The sequence below is a fragment of the Anguilla anguilla genome, chromosome 19 (genome assembly GCF_013347855.1).
Source record: "Anguilla anguilla isolate fAngAng1 chromosome 19, fAngAng1.pri, whole genome shotgun sequence".
In the NCBI taxonomy this organism is placed as follows: domain Eukaryota; kingdom Metazoa; phylum Chordata; class Actinopteri; order Anguilliformes; family Anguillidae; genus Anguilla; species Anguilla anguilla.
This window is the reverse complement of record NC_049219.1, coordinates 5,828,607-5,847,032: the sequence shown is the minus strand read 5'-3', so window position 1 is coordinate 5,847,032 and position 18,426 is coordinate 5,828,607. Positions and strand designations below refer to the sequence as shown.

The following is an 18,426-nucleotide window of genomic DNA, read 5'->3' as shown; positions in this document are numbered from 1 at the left end:
GAGCGGTTACATAATCGAATGATTACTGTACATTCGTGTCGGCATTAAGGATTTACTTTGAGTTTGTTTTTTAACGGCATGTGTTTTTTTTATCAATAAAATGCTGATGTGAACATAACCTTGCGCTTCTTAAGTGTTATAATCAATTAGTGCGATTAGTCTTGCATGATGTTACGTTTTAAAGAAAGAGTAACTATTGGGGGGCAGGCGCATAACCGGCTGTATCATCGCAGACACAGAGAGGGGGAGGGGCTACAGTCAGCAGGACAGGTCCACAGCTCATTGCTCTCTGGCGCCCCCTCTGGTCAGTCGGGGGAGAAGCCGCACGTGGAGTCCCCATGCCCCCATGCCCCCCCTCCCCCCCCCCCGGGTCCATGGAGCGTTTCAGGACAGAGTCCGCTCGTCCGGCGCACTACGAAAGCGAACGGATGAGGTCACGGCTACGAGCGCGAATCCAGGACAGCCGGGCGTGGCGCGTGCAACGCGACCTTCGGCACAGGAAGCGGTTACGCCAGCCCGCTTGGCTTCACAGGTCTTTGGTCTTTGAAGGCGGGGCCGAGGCGAAAGGGGAGGAGCTTTACGCACGCGCCCGACAGCCGCGCCCCAAAAAACCGGCTCCAACTCCTTGCAGTCGATCGAGAAGATGAAATTCCAAAAAGTTAAAAACGCGCGATCATAGGCTGCCCTTTCGCGTGCCCTTTCAACACATTCAGCACTGAAATATATGCATTTGATGCGGCTGAATTCCTTACAGATTTATAATGGACGGTGGGACTGCTCTCCCGGCTGATATTTACAAATGATTTAGATGAGTCCTTTTGAAGGAAAGACCACCCGTTCCTAAGATGGAGGGCCACCCCCGGGGGCTGGCCTGGCTGTCAGGCATGCAGAGCCCTGGCTCTCTGGATCAGGCGGTGGGTGAGCGGGGAGTTGGGTCTGGCTGCATCGCGCTCCACCAGCAGGCACCTGAGAAACGAGAGGAGGAAGCCGCAACCACACAGCACGGGGACCAACCACACACAATATGATACTGAGTCCTATACACATGATAATGAATCCTACACACAATATGATACCGAGTCCTATACACATGATAATGAATCCTACACACAATATGATAATGAATCCCATATATATATATAACATGATAATGATTCCCATATATACACAATGTGATAATGAGTTCTATACACATGATAATGAATCCCACACACAATATGATAATGAGTCCTAGACACATGATAATGAATCCTACACACAATATGATAATGAATCCTAGACACATGATAATGAATCCCACACACAGTATGATACTGAGTCCTATACACATGATAATGAATCCCATATATATATATAACATGATAATGATACCCATATATACACAATATGATACTGAGTCCTATACACATGATAATGAATCCTACACACAATATAATAATGAATCCTAGACACATGATAATGAATCCCATATATATAACATGATAATGATTCCCACACACAATATGATAATGAATCCTAGACACCTGATAATGAATCCCATACATACAACGCGATAATGAATCCTAGACACCTGACAATGAATCCCATATATACAACGTGATAATGAATCCTAGACACATGGTAATGAATTCCACACACACAAAATTATAATATACATTATATAAAATTATAATTAATCATAGACACATAGACACTATAATGAATCTCATTAATCTGATAATGATTTCAAGACACAACATGACAACGAATCCCACACATAACATAATAATGAATCCCACACAAAACATGACAACAAAGTGCTCACATAACAAGAGGATGAATCCCCCGTGAATGCCAATTCCCATAAATGTGTTGCAAAAAGACACCATTACAGCAGCCTGGATGGAATCCAAATCCACCTCAATATAATACACAATAATACGGTCCCAGCAAAAAGCAAACATCTCTGTAACGGTTTGAAATGCACCTGCAATTTTGTCATTCAAAATTTCAGTGAAGGTATTTAGCAACGTAGCTTAAATTTATGGATGTTTGTCAGTTACTTTGACTCATTTTCCTGCAATGGGAAACATTTTGAAAGGCCATATTTTTAAACGAAATGAAGAGACAGACCTGGCAAGCTTCTGGTGCTGTTTCTTGTCTGACTTCATAGCCGAATGCACAAGTAGCTGATGGAACAGATCCCTCTGTGATTGAAAAACATCAGCTACAGTCAACCTTCAAATCTGCATATGTTACTTTCAAGTTGACACACGTCTGTCTTATCTCGAGCGACTAGCATAATTCAAGGCATACAATTCATACGAGAGGCATATTACGATATCACGTTATTGCTAAAACAATAAATAATAAAGCATTTGACTTATGAACTACATTTCCCATCCTCACAATGGGAGAATTTGTATGCGTTTGAGTGGGTCCAAATTCAGACCGCACGGGGAGCGGTACGGATTTCCGTGGCGTGCGACTGCTCGCGCGCCCGTTTCCCGGGCAACCCCCTCACCTGCGCGTCGCTGCCCCCTATCTCGGCGAAGCGGTAGCGGAGGGGCCGCAGCAGGTCCGCGGCGGCCCCGAAGTCGCCCCGGTCGTACGCCACCATGGCCTGGCACATGGGCACCCCGAGGCCTCCCGCCAGCTTGTGCTGGAAATTCTCTCCGGGGGCTCTGGAGGGGGACCGGGGTTGGGGGGGGGGGGGGGTGAACATATGGAACTGTACCCCGATGACTGAGAAAGGCCAGCGAGCCCCTTACTCTGGTGCAGATCCGGGTCAAATACGCATTTGTTTTGGATTCAAGTACTTTTCTATGCTTTACTGATCTCGTCTGGTGTTTTATTTATTTTTATTTTTCCATAGATTGCGTTGTTGCCGTTCTCGTTGTTAGTGTTAATCAGTTTAACCATCAGGGTCCAAGTTGAACTATGCGGTTGTTCCCTGTACTTGGACCGGTACTTCTCTCTAGGGTTTTCGTCATACTTGTTCCTGGTTATGGTTATACACTTTGTTGTACGTCGCTCTGGATAAGAGCGTCTGCCAAATGCCTGTAATGTAATGTAATGTAATGTAATGTAATGTGTATTGGAGCCAATGAAATACTCTCAAAAAGTGCAAACCCCGCCTTCTGGTCATATTGGCAGGCTCAATTACGCCAGGCAAGATCAACAGAGCACTGAAAAGTATTTGAATCCAAAGCAAATCACGTATTTGACCCAGGTCGGCTCTGGAGTATTCAATCCCTCTTCCAATACTTCGCTGAATACTACTACGGTGGGCGAGGTCCTAATTTATCATTATTATTACTAACATTATATCTTCCATTTTATTGCTACTAATATTTCTTTTTACATTGCCAATTTGGACTTATCGGTTGTGCCTCTCAAGTTAGGGCGGTACATCTATGCAGTCACAAAATGAACTGAGGGCCCTGTATATGACTGAGGGCCCCAACCCCTAAATAAGCATTTGAGGGCCCTTTGTTAGACTCAGGGCCCTAACCCCTAACTAAGCGTTTGAGGGCCCTTTGTTAGACTCAGGGCTCTAACCCCTCACTAAGCGTTTGAGGGCCCTTTTGGGCAGTACTCACTCTGCCAGCTCCTGCAGAGTCTCCAGCAGGCGGTGAGTGGTCCCCTCGTCCTTGGCCCCCAGTGACGTCATCAGGAAGTGGAGGTCGTTGAAGAGCAGGACGTGGTCCTCTGTGTGAGGCTTGGTCACCTGCAGCAGCTCCCTCCAGCGATCCTTTACATTCACACCTGCACACACACACAAAAAAAAAACACACACACGCACGCACGCACACGCACACACGCACACACACCACAGAGGTCAGAGGTCAGCTCTCCGTGCGCTTCACACTGCGTCAGGAGCGGCCGATTGGCCGAGCGCAGATCGCTCACCCTCCATCTCCAGCCTGTAGAGCAGGGAGCAGGCGTCCACCGTGTCCAGCAGGGACCCCGAAGCCTTACAGCGTCGCACGACCTGCAGGGGGCGCAGTTCTCAGAAACGCGCGCGCTGACGCCACATCCCTCCAGAGGGCTGATTGGTTCTCTATGGTGGAGAGGTGTGGAAGGGGGGGCGGGGTCTGAGAAACTAAGCTGATTGGCCGCACAGTTTCTCAGACCCACCCTTGAACACCTCTCCACCATAGAGAACCAATCAGACTTTCCCTTAACATACTGAGGAGCAAGGGATCCTGGGATACGCCACTCCAAACAACTTAAGCAAAACACAACACGGTTCAGATTTCAGTTGTAGGAGGCAGAAATACATATGTATTCTTCTCATACACGTTAAACATATTTTTGAAAGAACGAAACGTGTTGCTTTCGGGTTGGATATCCAGAGGGGGGGGTCTGGGCGTCCTCGAACCCGAGTCCATTTCAGACCGCTCAGCCTCCCGGCGTAGCCGAATCGGTTCCTCCCCCGGCTTCGGGGCACTCACCTCGTCGTCGTACACGCCGAGCGCCTCCTCGTACCGCCCCTGTGGAACGCAAGAGAGGTCGCCGTTCAACCGCAGCGTCACCGCGAAAAACACACACACACACACCCACCGCGACCGCGACCGCGCGGGCGGACAAACCAAACCGACAACCTCTTCTTCAAATGGGCTCCTTACGGACGGAACACGCACCTTACGGACGGAACACAAACCTTACGGACGGAACACAAACCTTACGGACGGAACACACACCTTACGGACGGAACACATCACCTTACGGACGGAACACACACCTTACGGACGGAACACAAACCTTACGGACGGAACACGCACCTTACGGACGGAACACACACCTTACGGACGGAACACGCACCTTACGGACGGAACACACACCTTACGGATGGAACACACACCTTACGGACGGAACACACACCTTACGGACGGAACACAAACCTTACGGACGGAACACACACCTTACGGACGGAACACAAACCTTATGGACGAAACACACACCTTACGGACAAAACACGCATGCTCCTTACGGATGGAACACACATGCTCCTTATGGATGGAACACACATGCACCTTACGGATGGAACACACATGCTCCTTATGGATGGAACACGCATGCACCTTACGGATGGAACACGCATGCACCTTATGGATGGAACACGCATGCACCTTATGGATGGAACACGCATGCACCTTATGGATGGAACACGCATGCACCTTACGGATGGAACACGCATGCACCTTACGGATGGAACACGCACGCATTCGGGATCCGTGTTTTGCGCTCCTGCTCGGACGGAGAAGTCAACTCGCATTGGCGGTTTCGCGAATGTTGTTGAACAAACACTCGCCGGGAAGCTCGCTAGCCAGTCGCTAGCCGCCGTCCCTCACGCAAAACAGACTAGCGCGCTCACGCTGTCTTTCGCTGCCACTCTCATGCAAGCCCCACGGAATAAAAACAGCCGCTAAATGCCTGTAACGTAACGTGCAAATGCCCTTTGGAAGCTGTCGGGACGTAAAAGCGGGGAGAAATTTCATTCCGCTCGCAAATGATGAAAAACATCTACGCGGGCCAGAAGGGCGTTCAGACTGAAAATTACAGCACCGCGCTTCATCAACACAACGAGCGGAGAGAAACATTTTTACCTTTTCAGTGAAGTACAGGGCCCAGTGCCAGTAGTTATGCGAGGCAAGCATGTCGCAGACCTGAAAAAGAACAGGAAAATTTTAATTGAAAAAATTTCCACCCCAGATATTTCACGTGGTTTATAACACCTGACTGCAGTCGGTAGCCGAGTTCCCTCAACCACTTAAAACTCAATCGCTTCAAGTAAAGGGCTTGGCGTACTTTAGGCAGTTTGAGGCCTTGGTGGCTAATTTGGTCGTTGAAGAAAGTGAATGCAATTGCTTGGTACAATTTAACGGTCTTCGTTGTATATATGTTGCATTTGGTTGTGTGTGTTAGCTTTTCTACATTTCAAACATATTTTAAATTTATACATATAATTCTCTCGTATGTTTATCCTGTTCAGACATTTAATATGCACAAGGTCTTTGTACAAGGCTTGTCTGAAATGCATGGTTTGCAGGAACCTTCTTCAAAAGAGGCCCTTAGTCTCAGAAGGACACTCTGCTTAGAGGTTAAAGGTTAAAGGTTAAAGGTTAAAAAAAAAAACGTTTGTTGCTGAAACGGCTCTGTGAGACAGGTGAGGTAACTTCACCGGCCAATCTCACACAGCCAGGTGAGGCCGTCAGCCAATCACGCGGCGGCAGGCTCCGGCCCTAACCGGCGCCGTCCGGATTGGACCCACAGTGAAGCGGTCCGTCTTCAATCGGCCTTGGTGCACAGCTCACAGTTCCCCGGAGGGCATATGACCTGCCCCCCCCCCCCCCCCCCCCCCCCCAAGACTCAGGTAACATCTAGTAAGAGTTAAATTAACACTGAGGATTTAACTCTGCCTGTAGGGCCCATCCACACATTACAGCAGTGCCTTGGCAGGGAGAACACCCACGGCTCAGTGCAGTGCAGACTCCCATCACATCTACATGCGCACTCTAATATAACGAGCCCTGAACTGCGGAAGAACGGGATTCTACTGAGGTGCCGGGAAGCAGGTTTCTGCCGCCGCATAAACTTGAATCGCAGGAGCTTCCAATTACAGCGAAGAAGATCTATATTACTGTCAAGGGGGCCAGCCTTATGATCAAGGACCTGCTCAATATCAAGAACGGCTAAGACGCACAAGTCATTTCCCCAAGACAAAATGCTAAACAGATACCGTGCTGGGTACAAGACCATTAAAGAGTCTTCTCTGAATAGACTGCATATGATATCAGTCAAATCTGGCCAAGATGTTTGGAACGGCGTACGCTACACCCTTCAACACACTCGAGTTCAATTCACTTCCCTTTATCCTGAATGGAAAGACGGGATTATTCCAAACTCCTTATTTAATAATAATAATAATAATGCACTCAGGACTCGACACACTGTGCACTCAAGCATAGTATGCACTTAGCGGGAGTAGTGCACTTGGTCGGGAGTAGTGCACTTAACAATAAGACCGTGTCAGAGCCAGACGTGAGGGTTTAAGTATTTTTTGGAAAGGTGTGGTGATTGCCAAGTGTGGACGTTCCCAGGAAGGAGTACACATTTCAACAGGCTTCCCAGGGGACACCCGAATGGTCTGCTGCCGGTGACACCCCTTTGATCTGTGGCTAAAGTATGTCCTTACAAACAGTGATTGAACTCTGTATGTGGCCAACTGTCTCTAGCAATGGGAAGCTGTTACAGAGTGTGTGGGTGTGTGTGTGTGGGAACACGTATTGGGAATGAAGTTAAGACACAGAAAGCAACTTAATTGTTCAAACCTATCACCGGTTATACCGTGTAGTTAAGCAGTGTATTTATTAAATATGCAGTGTTTACGGAGATCACGCACTCTCTCTCTCCACCAAAGCCGATTACTTCCTCACTAAAATAGCCCGGAAGCGGCGAGCAAGACGTCCTCTCGTTCCGTCAGGGGCCCTAGAGCCCTCAGCTCCCACCCCACCGTGACATTCCAGCGTCCCTCGCCCCAACCGATCGAGAGAGAGAGAGAGAGAGAGCGCGTGGAAGATCAGCTCCGCTTCCGCTAGGAACCACACAAGGCCGCAGCCGGCGTGTCAGGTGGGACGCAAATAAACGGAACACGGCCCCCCGGGGCGCTGACCTTCCAGTCCCTCTCCCGGCTCTCCATGAAGTGCAGGCCCTGGTCGGCCTCGGCCCTCATCTCGTGGACGTGCGCCACGGCGTGGACGGCCCAGCCGTCCTCCCGGTTCAGCTCCAGACCCTGGAGGGACCGAGGTGCATCACACTCATTAGGCAGACGCTTTTACATTACATTACATTACATTGCATTGCATTACATTACATTACATTGCATTACATTGCATTACATTGCATTGCATTGCATTGCATTGCATTACATTGCATTGCATTGCATTACATTACATTACATTACAGGCATTTAGCAGACGCTCTTATCCAGAGCGACTTACACAACTTTTACACAGCATTTTACATTGCATCCATTTATACAGCTGGATATATACTGAAGCAATTCAGGTTAAGCACCTTGCTCAAGGGTACAATGGCAGTGTCCTACCCAGGAATCGAACCTACGACCTTTCGGTTACAAGCCCAGTTCCTTACCCCACTGTGCTACACTTTTATCCAAAGCGACGTACAATAACAGCCTACCGAAGGCCATTGGAACAACTGCTCTAACACACAGGTCCCATTAGGGTACAATGCTCATTGTGTAAGTTACTCATAGCCATGAACACATTAAGTCCAGTTCACGCAGTAAACGTTGCTCGCTGACCTAACTGATGCTAAGTCAAACTAGGAGGCATGACAAGCGACAACATCAAGATAATGATACAAAGTACAGTATAAGTGCTGGATGGAGGTACATGTAGCATGAAAGTGGCATAGGGAGGTACAGGTCGGAGTGTAGCACAGTGGGTAAGGAACTGGGCTTGTAAGGTTGCAGGTTCGATTCCCGGGTAGGACACTGCCGTCGTACCCTTGAGCAAGGTACTTAACCTGCATTGCTTCAGTATATATCCAGCTGTATAAATGGATACAATGTAAAAATGCAATGTAAAAGTTGTGTAAGTCGCTCTGGATAAGAGTGTCTGCTAAATGCCTGTAATGTAATGTAATGTACATGCATAGCATGAAAGGGAGGGGGACTTAAGTGATAAAAATGATCGCAGATTGGGCAGAGTGGTAATAGTTAATTAGTCCAGGCACAGCCTGAAGAGATGAGTCTCCAGACCACGACAGAGGAGGTAGAGCAGTCTACAGGTCCACACATTCGGCTGATTTCACGCTCTTACTGCGCACTGACACGGCCCTCGTCAAAGCTAGCGGACACGGATGTAACAAATGAAACAAGTCGAGAGCTTGAGGACGCGCTCAACTTTGGCCACCAGAGGGCCCCGCTCAATTAACGTTCAGCCGCGAAAGGAACAGCAATGCTGAAAATGAACTTTACAACAACGTTGAGGTAAAAACGGTTTTAAACAAATCTTACCTCTTTTGCTGTTTTTTCTGCTTGGTCATAAAAATGCGTCTCCAACAATCCAAAGGAGTACATGCCTTTCAGGTAACTGACAACAGGAAGAAACAAAGAGCAGACAAAATTACACTGAGAGCAGACAGGATTCTTAGGAGCATTCTTTCAAATGTATCACAAGACTCTCTCATTCCCTGAAGCTCTCTAGAGCAAGTCTGAAGACCCGGAAACTGTTTTGAAATCTCAACGGAGAAAGGAATAAAATGAGGAATCCAGTAAAGTCTAAGCCTAAGAGAAATGGTCCAAAAACACTCAATGTAACCAGAAAAAAAACTCTATGGTAAATGGGAAAAAACACTTTGCTTGTAAAAGGAGTTTTGGGGTAGGATACCTATGGGTGAGGGGATACCGGAGGTTGAAGCAGTAGATTCTTAACTGGCCAGTTATTCAACAAGTCAAAAGTCAAATGAAATAATAAACAGCGTACGTAATAAAAGAGATACTCGGTCCTTATCTTTGCAGTTGCGCTGAGGTCAAAGTTCACGGTAAGCGTTTCAGAGGTTCTAAAGTGGGACGGAGGCGCGTCGCTACAGCGACGGGGAGGGAAACCGCTCGAACCTGTACAGGGGCATCTGCGGGGTCCAGTGGGGCAGGACCCTGGCTACCGAGTCCCGCAGCTGGGCCTGCCGTCCCAGGTAGAAGTAGCCGTCGTGGGCGAACTTGACGGCCAGCATGTCCGTCGGGTGCTCCAGGAGGATCTCGTCCCACAGCTCGCAGGCTTCCGGGAGACACCTGAACCCCCCCCCCCCCCCCCAATGACATCACGGTGACATCACCGCAACAAAACCAAAATCTAACATCGCCATACTGGTGACAATGTCGCACAACATGACACTGACGCTGGAGGAAGTGCAGCGTAAACACAAACCTCAAGCAGATACACCAAAAAATTATAATTAAATAAAAATCAACCAGCTCCAACCTGCAGAATTAAGACGCAAACTGAACGTGAAACATTACATTACAGGCATTTAGCAGACGCTCTTATCCAGAGCGACGTACAACAAAGTGCATCAGTTCAAGGTGCAAAAGAAACACACTAGAGTGAAGTAAAGATCGTAGTGCCAGAAGTGACCACATAGATCAGGACTCCAACCCTGTAGGGTTAACCTGTTCAGCAAACAAACAAACAATCCTGCCAAACAGGATTGTTCAAACAGCAAACAGCAAAGGGCTCAGTTCAGTTCAGTTTACTTCATTGCCCCTACTAGGGAAACTTAAAATGCAAAGCTTTAATAAAAAAGGGTGCTTTTGAAATACTAATATCCCTGCTGGTAGGGGATGTTTTATCTTTCCTCGCATTTAAAAAATCCTTGAACCAAGCACAAAAGAGGATCTGGGAGGGTTCTGGGAGAAAGGTGGGGAGAGAGAGAGAGAGAGAGAGGGAGATAGAGTTATCAGTGATTAGCAGTTAGCAGTGGTTAGCAGCGGTTAGCAGTGGTTAGCGGTCGCTAGCAGCGGTTAGCGGCTCGGGACGCGGCGCGCGCTCACCCCTTGGCGAAGAGCTCGACGGCCCGGGCGTGGAGCCGCTCCCTGGGGGCGAGGTCCCGGCCCGCCGCCAACTCCGCCAGCCGGGCCACGTCGCCCGCCAGGCGCCCGTTCAGCCGCACGGAGCTCCCGGTGCCCACCAGCTCCAGCCCCGTGCCAATCACATGACCCATCACTGGGGGGCGGAGTCAGGGCAGGAGGTCACAAGACTAGGCGAGCATTATACTCCAGACATTGTACATAAGGACAGAAGTCACGTGACCATAAAAGCGTTATACTTCAGCCATTGTACATAAGGACAGAAGTCACGTGACCATAAAAGTGTTACACTTCAGACAGAAGTCACGTGACCATAAAAGTATTACACTTCAGCCACTGTTCGTAAGGACAGAAGTCACATGACTATAAAAGCATTATACTTCAGCCATTGTACATAAGGACAGAAGTCACGTGACCATAAAAGTGTTACACTTCAGACAGAAGTCACATGACCATAAAAGTATTACACTTCAGCCACTGTTCGTAAGGACAGAAGTCACATGACTATAAAAGTATTACATGTCTGTCATTGTACATAAGGACAGAAGTCACATGAGTAAAAGTGCATATCATTGTGTATAAAAAAGCAACCAGACTAATGGACCCCTACAAAAATCTTTTTAATTTTTATAATGGGGAAATCTAAAACCGGTGAAATTCATCCATTGTAAGCACCAGAGGTTTCGAAACCATCCGTGCGGCTCCAAATCCATCGTGTGTTCATTAAGTATTTCTCAAATCCTGGATTGGGCTTGGGTGGGGGACCACCTCACCTCACCTCACCTCAGTCAGGGGCTAACTAAAAAGAGTGGGTAAAACGTGATTGGGGCGACGTTGCGTGCGGCGATGTCACGGGGTTACCGAAGTTCGGGTCAGCTGCTCGTAGGGCGGAGATGCACCCCTCCACGCCTCCCAGGGTCTCGTCGCTGCGCCAGGTCACGTACTGCGCCACAGCCGCGAAAAAAACCGTTAGAGGAACGAAAGATCAGCGACCAAACGGAGAGGAAAAAAAAACACTACCTCTATATTTAATCATTCGCAGAGTAGGACAGTAAGGAAGTCAGAGAGTAAAAGTCCTGCCGTGTGTTTCTTCCACCCATGAACTCAGCCGGCTGATGTCACTTATTAGCTCCTCTACCACCTGGCCGAAGAACTGTGGCTCATTATCAAATCCAGGCGGTTGGAACAAAATACCGGGGAGGACTTTTACTTTCTGAACCTGGATTTTTCCTCGTCGGGTCGTTTGGGACAAAGGGAGCAGCTGGGCATGGCGTATGCTACCTGGGTGAGCAGGGCGTCGTACAGCTTGCAGGCCTCGTTGCTGGACGTGGACAGAGGCAGGCCCTCCTTCTGCCAGGCCTAGGAAACAGGACCATGGTTAGCTTACATTTTCAATGCTTTTCAACATGGCTTGCAGTCAACAACCCTTCCAACAGGAGAAACTGGGTCAAGGGGCTCAACAATCCCATAGTGCATTGCTCTAATTCTGTGAAAAAAAGCAAGCAATGTTGAAACAGGAAACCAATGAGAAATAGTGATAATTTCATATTCCCTGCATTTTCAGTCCACGAGGAGTTTTTTTTTTTTTTTAATGCTGATTTGTATTTGATATTTTTCCATAGTAAAAAGGTGTAAGCTTTTATTAGTTGCTCGAGTTTTAGAAGGATACCTGTCAAGATGATCCTTAAAAGTCAAGCTGAAGTCTCCGTCAAATAGTTTTTAGGTTGGGATATTTAGGACATGGACTGAAGAGTATTTTGGGGGTGCAAAATGACGGTTTTAGTTTGACTGTGATGGTGACGTCACACTGTCTTGACAATCGAAATCCCATTTTCCTAACGTTAGAAGTTTGGAAACGACATCCTAGCACCCCAGAACCCCGAATAGAAGATCTGCAAAAAACGGACTGACTACTCGGGGTTCCACGGCACTGGCAAACGAGACTATATTTCACAGACGGCAAGCGCAGCGCCCCACGTGATTTAAAAAGACATCTCAACACCCCGTGTATAAACTGTTCTGTGAATGTTGAATGACAAAATTAAATGCATGAACTCGTTGCGATTGAACAGTTCAGCTTGGGACGTAGGCTGCGTTTCGGGTTCCGTCGCCTGCGTGCATTGCCTGGCGACACCGTGGTGATTAGGACAGCTGTGGCATTTGCATTCAAAGCAGAGCTGATCGTTCTTGTCAATGCATGAGAAACGAATCGGAAAAACGCAGGCCTGAAACGCGAAGATGTTGCACTTTAACGGGACATATACCATCTCGTGTATTGATTTCGGTTCAATAAATCCACACTATTTTCATGCTGTAGAGGAAGCTGTCAGGCAGTATTTTAAAGTTAATATATAGTTCTCTTACCTTGCAGTCCCTGAAACTCGCTGGATTCATTTTGAAGAGCACTTGTTTATTGCCGAACGAAATGCAATAAAGTACTACGAAGGACAACAGTCTTGCTCCGCCTCCCCCGCGGAAGTGGAGCGGCTCGAGCGAAACAGTGGAGCGGTTTTGTTGTTTCTGATTTCAGCACTGACTGGTCGTATGTCGGCTCCACTGCACACCGAAAACACCTTCAATCTTGGAACCAAACAGCGAGCTTCCGACCGCCGGGACTCCAATGACATTTAATTCTCCGTCCGTCCGAATGGGATGAAAGCGTTTTGTTACATTAATGCTCGGCTCTGGAAATGACGGACGGGTGCAACTGGTGATTCAGCAGGGCAATGGATCTCAGCCAATGAACTGCATTCTCATATAGTTTATGGATCCAACCTTTTTAAATTACCCCTCAAGACCACCCTGTGTACACGGAAATACCCCCTGTCCAACAGGAGACATGATGAAGAGTCTACCTGTCATCATCCTAATCGATGTGTACACAGTCCAATACAGTTAATCAAGCTTATTCCATCTAACCCCATAAAAGGATAAGTGATTAATTTATTTTATTTTACCATTGTAGCAATCCTCAAATATTCACAAAACAAAAATCCTTCATTTCCTTTTTCCCATTCATAGCAAATGCATGCAAGTTTGACATTATTGAAAGTAAAAAGGTTGTTTTATATACTGTCAATTCCTTGCTTTGTGTTAGCTGAATAATTACTTGTCTTGATGTTTTGTGATGGAAGCTTTCAGTAATTTTCTATCAGTATGTGCATTTTTTCTGTCGGCTGACAAGTGCCAATATTTCTGGTCCGCGAGCTTGATCTTGCTCGTTGCACCTTTTTGACATCTTTTCTCAAAATAGAAGTATAGAACTCTCAGTGGGTGAATCGAAAGTCAAATATCCCACCTTTTCACACAAAACAATGCAAGAGGGACATGTTTTTTGTTGTTGTTGTTGTTGTTGATGTAATGAGATGATATGAACTTTGTAACAGAATCGTTTCGTCCATTGTTTATCAAGGCCAAATACAATTCATCAACTCGACCATCTACTCTAAGTATGAGCAATCAACAATGAATATTGTGACTGTAGTGAAACACAGTATGAAAAATACTTAAGACGTTCTAAAAATTGACGCATTTTAGAACGCAACGACGCATGAAATGGACTGTGCGTAGTTTTAAGCATCCGCGTTTGCGTACTTACGTAGGGTATGCTTCGGGCTTAAAACAAACTCCTGTGCGTGGACACAGACGCCCGTAGGAGGGGATCACAGTCAGGTTGCCAAGAGACAAGACAACAACCAGGCAGAACTATAGCCTTGAAAAGTTAACCACAAATTAACTTCATTCAAAATTAAGGATTTATTTTGTTTTGCCTTTTCCAATGGAATTAAGGTAAAGGGATGAGAGACAGTTATGCAATGTCATGGAAATTATGTTCAGTTGGTTAGAAAGTAATCCTGTGAATTTTACCAGCTCTCATTAATAAATATGAACCAGTAAAGCTCAGTCAGAGGATGCTACTGTACAGTGTCTTTGTCCCACCAAAAAAAAAAAAGGTTTCATTTTTAGTTTTTATTCCCCTCCTTTCAGCTGGAACCATACTGACACAATGAACGCCAATTACTCAATTACAGAAATAGTTTAAATTGACAATAACGGTCTTAGTGCACCCGCAAGTGCACGTGCAGTAAAAACAGATCAAATGGGCCACACGTTTGCAAAAAAAAAAAAAAGTGGAAGTGAACGGCTTCTTGCACATTTAGTATCGTCATATCCGAGAGTAGCTGAACAGCAGATCAGGTCTGAATTAAGTGTACGGGAGCCGAAGTCCATCTTAAATAACTGCTGCATTTGCTTTATTGCCCGTTAAATGTACACCCAACACTTTTATACGCAAGTGAGCTACATGAAGCGTTTACATTTCAGTCAAGTCAACAACAGAAACGAGTTTAAAAATTAGGATTTTTTTTGTACATATAATACATTTTTTTTCACACATGTTAATAAATAATAATCATAAAAATCTGTCAAACAAAAACCACACGGCTTCAAAAAACAGACCGTATCGAATCCGCGCTGGGATCTTTTACACCTAGTCTCACAGTTCCTTAGACTCGTCTACGCACACGAAAAAAAAAGGAAAACCTCACGGCGTTTGCAGCTAAAAACAAAGATGGTGAGCAGTGATCAAAGATGTGCGGCGCGGACGGCGGGGCAGTGCTCTCCTTCCGCAGATCTCGGGATGGCGACTGGGTTCGTCCGGCTCGATCTCCGTTCGACGCGGTTTTGACGTTCGAACGCCAGGTTTTTTTTTTAAAATAAAAAAGGGATTTACAAAGAAGAAACAATTTTTAAAAAAAAGAAGACAGATTTTTAAAAAAGGTTAAGGAGTGACGTGTAAACTGAGCGGAATCGACCGGGGCGAGGGCAGGGAAGGTCACGCGGTGGAGTTCGGCCGCCCGCTCGTTCGCCTCTCTGGCGCCACCTAATGGCCAGAGCCCTGTCCTGCACCGGCTTCACAGCCGACCCGGCTCCCAAACCGTGAATCCAGAGGAAAATTCCGGAAGCGGTTCCCCGCCGTACGAAATCGCTCGGACACGACCAAACGCCGCTCCCCGTTCGGGTCGAAGCGGTCCCGACTCGCACCCGCGCTGCGCTCTGCCGCAGGTTAAAAGCGTGTGAGGTGTGCGAGCAGGGGGGTGCGGCGAAGGCCCAAAAACCTCCAAAAACGAAGCGTTTCTTTCTTTTTTCTGATGAAAGAACCGTCGCGCCGGCGGCTTCGGGGGGGGGGGGGAGGGGACCGGCGGAAACGCGACGACGGAAACGCAAATGGCGACCGCGGGCGAAGAACGGCGAAGACAGCGGGTGAGACGGGCCTCGTGCCGCGAAGGGGTCCTCGAAGTTCGAAGGGGGGGGCGAGAACAGGAAAGGGGAGCCCCGGAAGCCGACCGGGCAGCGGGGGATCGTGGGAGCAGGAAACGAGCGGGCGGGGGGGGGGGGGGGGGGGGGGCACGTCCCGGTCTTCGACTGTCCTCGCGGCCGCCGCGCCCCCCGTCGAAAAGAGGCGCGGTTTGCGTTCGTACCGCCGTCCTTCTCCGTTTCCCCCGGCAACAGAGACGATTAAAAACAAATAAAAAACATGGTCTCCGTGAAGAAACGCTCTTCCTTTAAGAACACCAAACGATAGAAAGTCTTCAGAGGAAACACAGTCTTGGCTCGTCCTCCAAAAAAAGTGGAATTATTGTTTGTGGGGGGGGGGGGGGGTGGTGCTGCAAACAGTGGCGATATGTAAACTTGGATTGAGTGGGGGGGGGGGGGGGCACGGCGAAAAAAAGGCAGAGAGACTGAGAACTCTGGCAGACACTGGGGGCGTGGCCCTGAGGGGGGTGGGGGTGGGGTGGGGAGGGGAGTGATGTCACACCGGGAGGGGAGGGGGGGGGGGCGGGGGCTCAGGCCCAGTTGAGGTTGAAGCCCTTGGAGAGCATGACGGACTCCAGGTCCCGGTCCTCCTCCTTCTCGCGCAGCCGCTGCTCCTCCAGCAGCGCCACCAGGGAGTCGCGCTGCTCCACCACCTCCAGCATCTCGCTCAGGATGCGCCGCTCCTCCGCCAGCTCCGCCTCCGTCTTCAGGTGGTCTGTGGGGGGGGGGGGGGGGGGGGGGAGGAACGGAGACGGACGACGTCAAGGTTACCGTGACGTCGTCCCCGGCGACAACGGGCAAACGGCGTCCCCCTTGCCGGAAGAGCTAATGCGTGGGAATCCTGGCCGATGTGACATCACAAATGTGCGATTAGAATGTTCGGAACTGAACATTCTAATCACAAATATGTGATTAGAATGTTCGGAACTGAACATTCTAATGCTGATGTCACAGTCACTGCTGGTAATTGAAAGCAGCGGAGTTCTAGAACACTGATTTAGAATTGTGAAAAAAACATTCCAAAAGAAACCTGCTCTTCAAAGGGTGCGTTGTGGGCACCAGGCCACAGTCAACTAATGATATCACCCAGGGTTAATACTGTAAATGTGGGTGCCCACTCTGTGCCCCTGGAGAGTGCATGGTGGGCTCACTGGCCGAGCCACTCATGGACTAAGAGAGCTGATCCTGGATCAGGTCTCCCCCTTTCCCCTATCCTAAACATGTCCTCTTCAAACCCCCTTTCCCCTATCCTAAACATGTCCAGTTCAAACCCCCTTTCCCCTATCCTAAACATGTCTGCTTCAAACAAAATGGAGCCACTGTGCCTGGGCAAGCAGGCCCCTGGACTGCGCAGATGCTGCAGAGCAGGGATCTCCAACATAGGGAGGGGCTGCTGCGTATGCTGGTTTCTGATAGGTTCCTGCACTTACCTGCTCAAGTCACTGATTGGCTAAAGAGTCCACGCACCTGGTTTCTGAGGCCTAAAAACTGGTTGCAGATTGAAAGGAAATTACAAAAACCAGCCGATTTTGAGACCCCCTGCTTTAGAGCGTTAAAGAAGCGCGGCTTGACTTTAAAGAGGCGGTGGGCGGGGTCGTGGTGGCGTCACGCGGGGTGATGACCTCACCGTCCACGGCCATGCGCTCCCTCAGGTCCTGCTGCAGCCGGCTCTGGCGGTCCTCCAGCTCCAGCTCCCGCGCGCTGCGGACAGAAGAGGAGACGCACGTCCGTCAGCGCAGCGCCTTACCTGGATCAGTTATGTAGCGTAGCGCTAGCGCAGCATGGCTAGCGCAGACTACCAGCAGGCGCAGCAGGCTACCAGGCTAGCCCTGAGGGACTTACAATATCATGAGCTCAGGCTCGTAGCCTAGCGCAGCATGGCTAGCGCAGACGCTATGGGGAAGCAGGCTACCAGGCTAGCCCTGAGGGACTTACAATATCATGAGCTCAGACTCGTAGCCTAGCGTAGCATGGCTAGCGCAGCATGGCTAGCGCAGACGCTATGGGGAAGCAGGCTACCAGGCTAGCCCTGAGGGACTTACAATATCATGAGCTCAGACTCGTAGCCTAGCGTAGCATGGCTAGCGCAGCATGGCTAGCGCAGACGCTACGGGGAAGCAGGCTACCAGGCTAGCCCTGAGGGACTTACAATATCATGAGCTCAGACTCGTAGCCTAGCGCAGCATGGCTAGCGCAGACGCTATGGGGAAGCAGGCTACCAGGCTAGCCCTGGGGAACTTACAATATCATGAGCTCAGACTCGTAGCCTAGCGCAGCATGGCTAGCGCAGACGCTATGGGGAAGCAGGCTACCAGGCTAGCCCTGAGGGACATACAATATCATGAGCTCAGACGCGTAGCCTAGCGCAGCATGGCTAGCGCAGACGCTATGGGGAAGCAGGCTACCAGGCTAGCCCTGAGGGACTTACAATATCATGAGCTCAGACTCGTAGCCTAGCGCAGCATGGCTAGCGCAGACGCTATGGGGAAGCAGGCTACCAGGCTAGCCCTGAG

At 48.8% G+C, this 18,426-nt stretch overlaps 2 protein-coding genes across 2 annotated transcripts in view; both read right to left on the bottom strand.

The window, feature by feature from the left end:
• Positions 1 to 376: 376 nt before the first annotated feature.
• On the bottom strand, positions 377 to 13,436 carry ttc38 (tetratricopeptide repeat domain 38). Its single transcript, XM_035401477.1, has 14 exons — positions 12,962 to 13,436; positions 11,879 to 11,956; positions 11,459 to 11,540; positions 10,562 to 10,733; positions 9,629 to 9,802; positions 9,029 to 9,104; positions 7,658 to 7,777; positions 5,592 to 5,651; positions 4,437 to 4,475; positions 3,892 to 3,973; positions 3,582 to 3,747; positions 2,504 to 2,663; positions 2,113 to 2,186; positions 377 to 966 (listed from the first exon to the last, which is right to left on the bottom strand). The coding sequence occupies exons 1-14, from the start codon at positions 12,989 to 12,991 to the stop codon at positions 879 to 881; spliced, it is 1,401 nt and encodes a 466-aa protein (XP_035257368.1). The 5' UTR covers positions 12,992 to 13,436; the 3' UTR covers positions 377 to 878.
• A 2,958-nt stretch (positions 13,437 to 16,394) lies between these two features.
• The window catches only part of mical3a (microtubule associated monooxygenase, calponin and LIM domain containing 3a), a 97,434-nt gene continuing 95,402 nt past the window's right edge, over positions 16,395 to 18,426 (bottom strand). The window contains 2 exon segments of the mRNA XM_035401476.1: positions 16,395 to 16,628; positions 17,541 to 17,614. Coding sequence (XP_035257367.1) covers positions 16,444 to 16,628; positions 17,541 to 17,614 — 259 coding nt within the window. The 3' untranslated portion in view covers positions 16,395 to 16,443.

Coding starts and splice junctions, on each gene's coding strand:
- ttc38 (XM_035401477.1), bottom strand. CDS start 12,991: ATGAATCCAGCGAGTTTCAGGGACTGCAAG. Junction 7,778..9,028: donor CAGAAAAAACAGCAAAAGAG/GTAAGATTTGTT, acceptor CGGTCCCTCCAG/GGTCTGGAGCTGAACCGGGA. Junction 4,476..5,591: donor CCCTGTACTTCACTGAAAAG/GTAAAAATGTTT, acceptor TGCGTTCCACAG/GGGCGGTACGAGGAGGCGCT.